Source organism: Anas platyrhynchos, chromosome 7 (genome assembly GCF_047663525.1).
Source record: "Anas platyrhynchos isolate ZD024472 breed Pekin duck chromosome 7, IASCAAS_PekinDuck_T2T, whole genome shotgun sequence".
Lineage (NCBI taxonomy): Eukaryota > Metazoa > Chordata > Aves > Anseriformes > Anatidae > Anas > Anas platyrhynchos.
The window spans coordinates 19,612,444-19,625,040 of record NC_092593.1 but is presented as its reverse complement, the minus strand read 5'-3'; the positions used below and the strand labels follow the sequence as shown (position 1 = coordinate 19,625,040).

At 35.1% G+C, this 12,597-nt stretch overlaps 1 protein-coding gene across 7 annotated transcripts in view; it reads left to right on the top strand.

Annotated features, from left to right (window-relative positions):
• The window catches only part of LOC101798680 (sodium channel protein type 1 subunit alpha), a 100,976-nt gene that overhangs the window by 51,760 nt on the left and 36,619 nt on the right, over window positions 1–12,597 (top strand). For 4 of the 7 annotated variants that reach the window (XM_072040907.1, XM_072040904.1, XM_072040905.1 and 1 more), the window contains 7 exons: window positions 401–706; window positions 1,462–1,842; window positions 3,015–3,147; window positions 3,893–4,131; window positions 6,506–6,679; window positions 7,308–7,664; window positions 8,431–8,913. In XM_072040907.1, the coding sequence (XP_071897008.1) occupies window positions 401–706; window positions 1,462–1,842; window positions 3,015–3,147; window positions 3,893–4,131; window positions 6,506–6,679; window positions 7,308–7,664; window positions 8,431–8,913 (2,073 nt within the window). The remainder of the gene's footprint in view (window positions 1–400; window positions 707–1,461; window positions 1,843–3,014; window positions 3,148–3,892; window positions 4,132–6,505; window positions 6,680–7,307; window positions 7,665–8,430; window positions 8,914–12,597) is intronic. The other 3 variants (XM_072040906.1, XM_038182201.2, XM_038182202.2) reach the window with 1 other exon arrangement.

The following is a 12,597-nucleotide window of genomic DNA, read 5'->3' as shown; positions in this document are numbered from 1 at the left end:
TTTTCTAGAGATATTGAACCCCTGTTTTCTGAATTTGGAGACAGAAACTGCCCTGCTGGGCATTCAACATCAGAGTTAGCTCAGAGATTTTCTCTTCCAAAATAAAGGCTTTTTACTGAAAACAGTTGAGGCATAATCAAGAAGAAATATTCAAAACTAGGAATACGTTGTTCATTATGTTTTTATTTAGTCTGACGTCATCAATACAGTGTATTAGACTTCTGCATTTTAAAGCTATTCACAAAAGGTGCAGGAAGGCTAGCACCAAAGGCTATGACCATATTTTTAGAATATTATATGAAAAGACTTAAGGGAGTTGGACTAAAAATTCCATATAAGTAAAATTTTAAAGACTGTCTTGATTTGCTCAATGACACAAATTAATTCTGCAATGTGGCAGGCAGCAGCAGTGGCAGCAGCAGCAGTAACAGCATCTGCCGAGTCCAGGGAGCCCAGTGCTGCAGAAGGAGCTGGTGGGCTCTCAGAAAGTTCCTCAGAGGCATCCAAATTGAGCTCAAAGAGTGCGAAAGAGAGAAGAAATAGAAGGAAAAAAAGAAAACAGAAAGAACAATCTGGAGGAGAGGAAAAAGAAGAAGATGAATTTCACAAGTCTGAATCGGAAGACAGCATAAGAAGGAAAGGTTTCCGATTATCTATTGAAGGCAATAGACTGACATATGAAAAGAAATACTCTTCTCCACATCAGGTACTGCATATAGATATTTTTAGTAGCAGCATATCTTTAAAGTGTCACAGGCTGTTACACAACTACTTTAGTTTTCCTGGTATAGTAATATGACCCTACTGCTTAAAGAAGGGAAACATTGAGATTTTCATTAAATTTTAGTATTGTTTTCAGTGTCTGACTGAAAGTGCAGTAGCTGCTAGGCCAACTTAAAAAAAAAAAAAAAAAAAAAAAAAGAATGAAATGTAACTTCATCTTCATATCCCTACTCTTGTAAAAGCATTATTCAAAAATCATATTAAAATATTCACTAGTTGATTCTGTGGGTTTTTTTTTTTTTTTAGAGTGATTATACCTATTATATCTATGCTTATTAAACGTTAACAGTGTTTTTTCATTATGATAGCCTCACCTTTTCCTCGTGCTTTAATGATGCTTGAGTTTGGTTTAATATGTGAAGGTTGCTGCATATAAAGAAACATGTTCATATTTTTACTTTTTGCTTGATGGGTATTGTGCAACTACTCAGTAACTTTAAGGACATTAATAACATTAAGAGGAAGGAGTGATCAAAACTGTTTTTGTCTTAACAATCCATGAGCAGAGAGGTATATAAAATATAATGAAAATTATATGATGAAATACATACAGATGTTTCACAGCAGCATTTATCTTATGGAAAACATTTTAAACAAAACAAAAAACCTATGTGATACTAATAGCAATGCTAAGTTTGAAGATTTCAGCTAATAATTATAAATTTTGTTTGCCTGCAGTCTTTGCTGAGCATTCGCGGCTCCCTGTTTTCTCCAAGGCGCAACAGCAGAACAAGTCTTTTCAGCTTCAGAGGTAGAGCAAAGGATATAGGATCAGAAAATGACTTTGCTGATGATGAGCACAGCACTTTTGAAGACAACGATAGCAGAAGAGATTCTCTCTTTGTGCCGCGCAGACACGGTGAACGGCGCAACAGTAACATTAGTCAGGCCAGTAGGTCATCCAGGATGCTGGCAGTGTTTCCAGTGAACGGGAAGATGCACAGCACAGTGGATTGCAATGGGGTGGTTTCCCTGGTTGGTGGACCATCTGTTCCTACATCGCCTGTTGGACAGCTTCTGCCAGAGGTGATAATAGATAAACCAGCTACTGATGACAATGTAAGAAAGTTTTAAATAGCTTAGGCATCATGGCTTTTTCTTACTGCACCAGCCAGTGTTATCTACAGAATGGAATCCTTGGCAATGCTTCCTGGTTGGTCAAGCTGTGAATGCTCCTGCATCTTGTAAAATCTTTAATAAGTAAAACAGATAAGATAGGTTTGCAACTCAAGCTTTTTTCTTTTTTTTTTTTTTTTCTTACTAATATTCTCATAACTAACAAATGCTATTTGCAGTTTTCACACACTGAAATATTAACTTGCACATTCACAAAAGCACTATACTACATTACTGTGCTATACTTTATTTTTGCTGCAATAAAGGTCTATGGCTATAGTCCACAAAATCAAAGTTACTATACAACTGAAAATTGTACACAAAAATGCTATCATATGTCTACAATAAATATGACACTGCTACTACCACTTTATCAAAATTAGCATTATCAGTTAATTTTGATAACATGCTTCTGTATCAGCCCCACTAAAATATAAGAAAGTAGTCAATTCTTTACTATCATTCATTCTTGTATATTTCCATCCTTTGCTGGTGGAGTTCAGTAGTTTAGACAACAAGTAGCTCATTGGAAAATCACATTTCTACACACAGTACAAAAAAAAAGTGTCTGTGTGAACATATGAGCAGCACATATTGCTGTCACTGTGTATATACATGCAGGTAAGAGAAGAGGTCTCTAAAATGTCTTGCTTAGTTCAAAATTGTCTACTAACATTGATTAGAAATATAATAGCATGAGGAAGCATGAGGAAGTCATACTTTTCTTGCTACAGTTTGTCTAGTGTAAAAGACTAGTATGTTATAGGAAACTGAATCTGTCAGCAAGAGCAAGGAAAAAAAACAGTTTGCAAAAATTTTATACAATCTTTTGAATTCAGTCCTTTTCCATTTGTTTAAACAATTTTTCAAAGCTCAAAGGAAAGAAATGCAAAAGTTACGTGAATAAACTCTTGCTAACTCTTGAGCAGTAGGTAACTATTGCCTAATATATATTTTTAATTATTTTTAACATACTAAAAAGTAAGAAAAGTCTGACATTATAAAAATTGAAGTGCACGAAGCACGCATACATGCATATTAATGATAGGGTTTTATACAATATGTACTTATTTTATTACTGAAACATGGTCTGACTTATTTTTTTTTATTTGTAGGGCACCACTACAGAAACTGAAATAAGGAAAAGAATATCAGGCTCTTTCCATGTTTCTATGGACTTTCTGGAAGATCCAGCTTTAAGAGAAAGAGCAATGAGCATTGCTAGCATTCTTACAAACACAGTGGAAGGTGTGTACTACTCATAGCTTAATACCTGTTTTTTTCAATAAACATCTGAAAATATGAGTTGAAACATTAAGAATTATTTAAAATATCTCAATGAATAGATACTGTTCCACAAACCAACAAATATTTATCAAAGCTCTACATACATTGAGTTTATTACACAAATAAGCATTTATAGTTCACTGTTTTGCCATCAAATACCTTGTGGTCATTAGGACTACAGCGTTGTGTCTGATGGTCGTAACTAAGAGGATGCTTACTCATATTAATTAAAGAATTGTTGGACACAAAAAGACCACTGAACATTATTCATATATATGTTACTATTGCTAAAATATATGCATATTTTAGCAGTTGTATTTATTCAATTACTCTAAAGAAGTGCTACTACAGGTGATAAAAAAGTTTTCGGTTTTGTTTTTTGTCTTGAACTAGGAATAAAAATTATGTTGAAAAATTTTACCTTACTACCACAGTTTTGAAAGTAAAATATTTACATAATTGAACAGCAAGTTTGAGGAACAGTCTGAATCAAGGAACAATAGAATACATAATACATAAATTGCTACTGATGTGAATAGTGATTGAAATATAGAGAATTTGTGCTTATAGGGGGTTAATTGATAACATTACAGGTGGTAATTAACTTGACTGATACAAGTAATGTAGGCTTGAGATATAGGTTAGAGCAGTCACATACCTACTGCTGTGAACTTTGAATTTTTTTGTGAACTTTGATTTCCCACAGAACTTGAAGAATCAAGGCAGAAATGCCCACCATGTTGGTATAAATTTGCAAATATTTTCTTGATCTGGGACTGCAGTCCACATTGGTTAAAAGTAAAGCATATCGTCAACTTAGTGGTAATGGATCCATTTGTTGACTTGGCGATTACTATTTGCATTGTTTTAAATACACTTTTTATGGCCATGGAACATTATCCGATGACTGATGAATTCAATAATGTACTTTCAGTTGGAAATCTGGTAAGTCTATTGTCTTTTTATGTTTATAATTTTAAAGAAAGTATGTCTGAAATAACTGAAAGGAGTTTAAGTTTGTTGTGTTATTGCTGTTGTTGTTTTTAACCTCTTTAGAAAGTGAATTTAATGTCCATCTATTGCTCTCCAGATAAAATACAACATTTTTGTAAATTTCACTGTCAATCCTGGGTCATGTAATTTAGGATTCTGTAAAATCAATATTTTCCAGCGTTCCGCAAAACCAGATTAAATATTTAAAAAGGGGCCCCAATGCTACATTAAGTAAAGTCTATATTAAATAGAAGTTGATTTATCTAACTACTAAACCAGGAAATGCATTACTTCCATGAAAAGGACACCATGGAAATAAATGTAGTGTTTCATTTTCAATCAATACAATACAAAAGTGTAAATTATGAATGTGTTTTTAATTGCTTTCCTCTTGTTACTCTGTTTCCTGAGTACAGGTCTACAATCACTAGAAGAGCCATTTAAAGGCATTTCTAGAATTTTCCAGGCTACATGACTTTTTATGTGGATATGCGGATTGGTTTCTTTATATGTTTTATGCAAAACTATGAAAAATATCCCACAGCACTTTTTCCTCTCATAGTCTTTACATTTTTTAGAATCAGATAATTAGTAAGATATCTTTTTGTCATGTTGTCAACTATATTTTCTCTCTTCTACTTCAAAAAGATAAATTATTAAAGAATTCAGGAGTTAATTTTCTGTAGCTCTGATGCTTTTGAACTGAGAGGTTTGATCACAGCAAAGCATCTGCAGCTGTAGTCCTACTTATTCTCTTATTTTAAGAATGGATTTCTTACAACGTGATTTTTAATAATCCTTGTTTTGTAATGAAGAAAAAATAACTCAGATCATGTAAATAACTACAGGATTCAGATAGGAGAATTAACAGACAAACATATAGCTGGTTTTCCTGTATTTAAAATATGGGATATGAGTTCGCTAGTAAAATGAAAAATCTTGTGTTGAAGCAAGTTATAGTCTTTTTCCAAACAAACAAATATATATATATATATATATATATATATATATATATATATATATATATAAAATTTTTGTGAATATCAGACTACAAAGAGAGTTTCCTATCAATACACGCCCTGAAAAATAGTCCCTCCCCAGCTTTCCTGTAGTACCCTTTTAGGTGTACTTGAAGGCCACTATAAAAACCTTTCCAGTACCTTCTTTTCTTGAGGTCGAACAACCACAGCCCCCTCAGCCTGTCTCCCCAGGAGAGGTGCTCCAAACCTCCGGTCAGTCTTGTGCTCCTCCTATGGACTTGTTCCAACAGGTTCATGTTCTTCTTAGACTGGCAGCCCCAGAGCTGAATGCAGTACTCCATGTGGGGAGAACCTCACCATCCTGATGATTAAGAACCAGAGCAAGTCAGAATCTGGTCCATCTCATGATTATCCCAGTTAGATTATATTCTCTTTAACTGCTCCACTTTCTATTCAGCCTTCCTGAAAATGGATTATCAAAAACAAGAGGAGAGGAGAAAGAAGCATTTCAGACCAGGGTTCAGCCAGCCTTTAAAAGTGGCTTCAGTACTTTCCTTTTGTATAGGATTTTTTTTTCTAATACTCATAATCTCAACAGCTCTCTCTCAAAGCTGCTCAGAGTTGCTACTTTAGCAACACCTAAATATGATTTCTGCTTCATTCAGAATATTTCATTTCACAATAAGATACAATTACCAGGAATATTATGTTTAAAATGTACTCTTAAATGTTATTTTATTTCTGACATTAAAGTGATTGAGCCAACGAGCTTCACTAAACTTACTGGCAACACCTATGTAGAAGTTTCTCAGCTTTTTCAAGTTGTTGTATCTCAGCTGATTCCCAGCTGTTATTAATAATCTGTATTGAACTGAATGGGATTCTTGCAGGCTGGAGGAGCAGTGGAGCTCTGTCAGGAGTCAGATTTGGCCTCATTCATGCTGCTGTATAATGTAATTAGTATACTAAAAATGATGTTATGCCATGTAATTTCTTGGAAAGCATTCTGGTTTATGTCGTGAAAATCAAATTAGGGATATTGTTTGTGCAGTACAAATGATATCCTTGAGAAAGTCCATATCCTGACAGAGTTGAAATTGGATTCGAAATGTTATAAAACAGAAGTTTATGTAATTTCTTCAGTGTAGAATTCAATTAATTGAAAAAAAATTACTTGGTTTGTATGGCCTTTTTTAAGGTAAGGTGGTCATAATAAATCACTACAGGGAACCATTTTTAAGTATCAGTTTTGGATGAGGCTAATTGCAGTGAGGTAGCTCAAACATCAGCTAAACCTGTAATATTATATTTCACAAAAAAAATAACCAACTGCATTCTGAATTCAGGTTTTCACTGGAATCTTCACAGCAGAAATGTTTCTCAAGATAATTGCAATGGATCCTTACTATTATTTCCAGGAAGGCTGGAATATTTTTGATGGTTTTATTGTAACCCTTAGCTTGGTTGAACTTGGTCTTGCAGATGTGGAAGGACTCTCAGTTCTTCGATCATTCAGATTGGTAAATATACATCAATTGCACTGATTTTTCAATGGGGTTTCATTATTTTTTTTCCTTAAAAATGTGCACAGCTTGCCATGACACTAAGCCTTAAGTTTCTTTCATTATTACAAATCCGTATTAGTCGTAGTATCTTACTGTCCTCAGTGGGAATTTATAGAGATCAAGACAGATAGCAATGGGTGTCTAAGCCTAATTCCAATTTATTTATTATATATACATATTTTAAATATCCTGCTATGCAGAAACAAATAGATTCACTAGATAGATGTGTTGTGCTCTGATTAACATCACGGGAAAAGATCTACTCTGCAAATACTTGTAGAAAAACAGCCTAGTTGATTTTAGGAGATAAGCAACAGATTTTAAATTCACTTTGGTTGGTAATTTCTTGAGCCTTGGATAAAAACTATGCTTTGAGGATATCCAGCTCTAACTTTGCAAAATTTGTGACTGACCCTTCTATCATCACACATTTAGAAAAGAGGATAACCTATCAACAGTCATACTCAAGGCATATTTTGCAGTAATATCTTTCCGTAAATTATCTTTTAAATATCTTTGTGTCTTTCTTACTCATCCTAACATTCTTTTTTTTTCTTTTTCTTTTTCTTTTTTTTCCTTCCAGTTACGAGTTTTCAAATTAGCAAAATCTTGGCCAACACTAAATATGCTGATAAAAATTATTGGCAACTCGGTAGGGGCTTTGGGGAATTTGACCCTGGTGCTGGCCATCATTGTGTTCATTTTTGCTGTGGTTGGGATGCAGCTGTTTGGGAAAAACTACAAGGAATGTGTCTGCAAAATCGCAAGTGACTGTGTACTTCCACGCTGGCACATGCAAGATTTTTTTCACTCTTTTTTGATTGTATTTCGAGTACTGTGTGGAGAATGGATAGAAACAATGTGGGACTGCATGGAGGTCGCTGGCCAAGCCATGTGCCTTACTGTCTTCATGATGGTCATGGTGATTGGAAACCTAGTGGTACGTAATCAAAACATTAACAAAAAATTATTCAGCAACAGCGTGTTCAATTCTGAAGTGAACTAAGTGCTCTGGCTCTGCTTCAACAAAACACTTAAGGAGGTGGTTTCAAGTGATGCTTAAAGTTAATTTTAAGAGCTTTTCTGGATTGAGAACAAAGTATTCTGCAACTTACAACATCAAAAGTCTAAGACGTAATGTTAGAGTGAGCACTTAGTCACCTCTTAATCTGTCTTTTGGCTTTTTTGTAAATATTTTCTGCTTCAAATAAATTTAGATTATGGTCTCTTTATAAACCATTTGCTGTATTTTATTATTATTATTATTATTTATCACATATGATTAGTCACCTAAATCTAATTTCTGCTGTGTGATGGAATAAGTTAATTAAAAAATATATGTATATATCTATATATATATGCTGAATAGCAAGTTTGTTATCTCCACTTTTGGGTTGTAAGGGTTTTCCATCAAAATGTTTTTTTACTATCTGGATGTAAAGACACATTTACAGATATTAGTCGGTTGTAGTAATATTTTTGAATAGTGAACAGAACCCAAACAAAACAAACAAACAAACAAAACAAAACACTTAGTTTTCCACAGAGAATATAAATAGTTTTGAAGGTGCTTTTATTTGGTTATGGGGAATTATTGTGACATCAGTCTTCAATGTCACTAATATGAGCCTTTTTATTTCTTTTTAATAAAGTACATGTTCTTTGTTGGGATAAACTCTAGAATGTCCTTTCTTATTTTTCTGCAGGTACTGAACCTATTTTTGGCCTTGCTATTGAGCTCTTTTAGTGCAGACAACCTTGCTGTGACAGATGATGATAATGAAATGAATAATCTCCAAATTGCTGTTGCAAGAATGCAGAAGGGCATAGATTATGTGAAAAGAAAAGCACGCGAATTCATCCAAAAAGCTTTTGTTAAAAAGCAAAAAGCTTTAGATGAAATCAAACCACTTGAAGATTTGAACAACAAAAATAGTTGTGTTTCCAACCATACAACTGTCGAACTAAGCAAGGACCATGACTATATTAAAGATGCAAATGGAACAACTAGTGGCATAGGCACAGGCAGCAGTGTGGAAAAATACATAATTGACGAAAGTGATTACATGTCGTTCATAAACAACCCAAGCCTGACTGTGACAGTGCCCATTGCTGTGGGTGAATCTGACTTTGAAAATTTAAATACAGAGGAATTTAGTAGTGAATCAGACCTGGAAGAAAGCAAAGAGGTATGTAGATACTTTGTGCATTTCTCTGTGATATTTTGCATGTTTTTATTTTTTTCAGGAAAAAAAAAAAAAGTGTATTCATCATTTGTTATTTTGTTGCTTCTTTGTACAAAAGCAGAAGTGTATAAAGGAGGCTTTAATTCTTTATTAATGAGAGGGTTAAAAAATTACAGTAGTTCCAAGAGAAGATAGGATGTCAGGGAATGAGGGACCAAAGCAATCCATAAAGACTCCTTATGGCCTGTATTTTGTAATTGCAACAACTGGTAGATCAGGGTATTGCCTTAGCTGCATGCTTATTCCACCAGAAACTTTTGTTTGCACCCTGTAACAAGGATCCCATTAGAAGTAACATGCACATTCTCTCTGCCACTCAAAAAAAAATGCTCCTCTATGTGTTTGTGGTTTTTTTGTTTGTTTGTTTGTTTTGTGAGCAGGAATAAAACAGAAAACATAAAAATAGCTAGACTACTCTTTCCTTTAGACAATGGAATTTAGATTTTATAATTGTCAACTCTTTAGACCAATAAAAAGATTGCAATAAAAGATTCAACCATAGACATTTCAATATACTTCAAATCCCCTTAGTTGTTAAGACTGAAAAGTGGTATCAGCAGACTAAAACATCTTATGTTCCTAATGGAATGTCAAAGCAGGCTAGAGAGATAAAACTTTGTTGAGATCTGTATTTAAAAAAAAAAAAAAAAAAAAAAAAAAAAAACATATTACAGATGTAACCATTCTTTTACATGACTTCTTTGGGGCTATTTTAACAAAATAATTTCCATTGATATGCTAACATAATTTGCAAAACAACTACACCCTCGGCAAATTCAAGTGCTGATATTTTAGTCAAAACAGAAAATTATCTTTCCAGACATTTAAGAAGAATAACTTTCTTACTTCAGGAACCTTAAACTAACTTCCTTAAGGAACCTTAAGCTAACTTCCATTCAGTTAGCAATCCTGTTTTTTTGTGGGATACCAGACACTGTTGTATTGCTTCAACACTGTAGTACTTCAGACACTCAGTTTTAGGCTAGCTGAGTTTTATGCTGCTGTCACTTTGGTGTACCTAACCTCTCTAGTGTTCCCTACAAAAATCTATTGCTAACTAAGAACTATCCTTGGATCCTCTCTAAGAAAGCAGACTAGTACAAAACCACCTCTTCCCTTGGGAACCTATTTCAGAGCATTGTTCCAATTTCCCATTGAATATCTGAAGCATTAATATTTCTTTTCCTATTAAATATTTTCTAAAATGTCCTATTGGACATAATAGACTTTGATTCAAGCTTTTGAATTGCTGCCACAATAGATGTTATACAAATTTCTTTGAGCACACTATCCAGAACTTGCCCCAGCTGAAAGAATTTCTAAATAGAACAAAATTTAAGCAAAGACTCATTGGAGAAAAATGACCACTGGTCATCTACTCTCCCCATAACTGCCTTAATGCTGGCTGGTCCAGTCTTCCAAACCATCAGAGGGTAGATGGTCAAATGAAGGAACACAAGCTGTTTTATGACTGATCAATGGTGAATACACTCAGGTCAGGAAAGCTTTAGGTAACTGTACTACCTAATCATCCCCTTGCAAGATAGAAAGAGAAGTAGAGGGAATGCTGCCTGTAGGACCAGCCTTATCTTTCATTCCTTTGAGAAAGCACCATGAAATTTCTGATTTTTCCCACAGAAAATTATGAAAGAACAACTCTGTTATATAGTCTTCTTTGGGAAGAACATTCAGCATCTCTGTTTTGGATTTGAGTCCAACTCCTTATTTTATATTGACTGTTAGTAAAAAAAGAACTGTAAAAGAGATGAACACTAGAACAGCTTTCTTTGGCAGCCTTTGAATTAGCTGAGTTTTAGATGAGAGCCCACTTAGAAAAGACTATATGCACTTCCAAGGCCAGTGGGAACAATCAGAGGAGTTCCAACTGGCTTCAGAACATATTGAGTTCTTCAGCACCATTCCTGGAGTTTTAGAGTGCTGGCCAGGATCCCTTTTTCCTGACTGAATTAGCCCTAAAAGCTTGTCTCTTCCTTCCCTCCTTCCTTCCCTCCTTCCTTTTCCCTCCAGCTGTGTATCCTCTTTTTCTTTAGCAAACTAACAACTTAATTATCTTAAAAGTATAAATCACACCATTAATTTCAAAGAGCTTAGTTTTTAAACTGGAGTGAGTTTGTAAGGTAAGGACAGTAAATCTACTATTACACTGCTTTGCAAGATTAAGTCAATGTCTTAATTATTACAACTTATATTGTTTTTCATCCCCATTATAGACCTTCTCTTTCCTTGTCCCAGTTTCAAATCAGTCAACTGATCAGGCCTCCTAACTTTGCATCAGCATATTTCATTTCCTCCAAAGATGCCACAAGTCAGCAGGGAAAAAATTAACGTTAATCCCAATTCATCTGTGAAGAACTTTGTCATTAACTTTCCTCCATCTTAATAGCTCCCTTTTGCCAATTTTGTATTAATTTTATATGTTTTATACAAATGTGCATCACCTCAGCTTGAACTAAGAATTTCAAATGTAGCAGTTTTGCCACATTTTATTGAAATTCACATTGATTTCTTTGCCTAGAAAAAAAAAAAAAAAGACTCTTTGAATGCCGTTAGGCTCAGTGCCGTGACCACTGCCCTGGTCAGCCTGGTCCAGTGCATGACCACCCTCACAGTGAAGAAACTTTTCCTAACACCCATCCTGACCCTCCCCTGTCCCAGCTCCATGCCATTCCCTCAGGTCCTGTCGCTGTCCCCAGAGAGCAGGGCTCAGCTCCCTTGTGAGGGAGCTGCAGGCCACCATGAGGCCTCCCCTGAGCCGGCTCTGCTCTGGGCTGAAAAAAACAAGGGACTTCAACCATTTATACATCTTCCCCTCTAGAATCTTTGTTGCTCTAGACTCTTTGCTGATCTTCGTTGCTCTCCTTTGAACACCATTTAATAGTTTCATGTCCTTTTTATAATGTGGTGCCCAAAACTGCACACAGGACTGGAGGTGAGGCCACAGCAGCATAGAGAACGACAGGACAATCCCTTCCCTCAGTCAGCTTACAGTGCTGGGCCTGATGCACCCCAGGGTACAACTGGCCCTTTTGGCTGCCGACCATTCAACTTGTCATTAAGCAAAACCTCCACATCCCTTTCCATGGGGCTGCTCTCCAGCATCTTGTCCCTGAGTCTGTACGTATATGCAGGGTTATCCTGTCCCAGTGCACAATCTGGCACTTGCTCTTGTAAACTTAATATGATTGGTGTTTGTCCAGCCCTCTAATTTGTCAAGATAATGCTCATCATGTTACTGAAAATTAGATTAGATTATAAAACATACTTTGTCATTTTATAGGCCATCCTTAATCTGACTCAGCCTAAACAAATGCAGTTTCTGCTTCCCTGTAAGTGAGCTAGATTTCTAGTACTTTTAATCTGGACTTGCTGACCACTAAAATACAACTTTTTCTGTGCTTTTTTCCCCCATTCCTTTGAGCTCCAACCTTATTTAGATAGTATATTTAAGCTCTTACCTGCTTTTCAGTAGAGACTGCAGATTGCTGCAGATATATTTAAGCTTTATTAAATCTATCCAACAGATCATTGCCACTTATGGTTAGCTGTGGTCATACACGTAAGTCCTTGAAGGCTTAGAGCCATCATTCATACTTTTTAGTTTGAAAC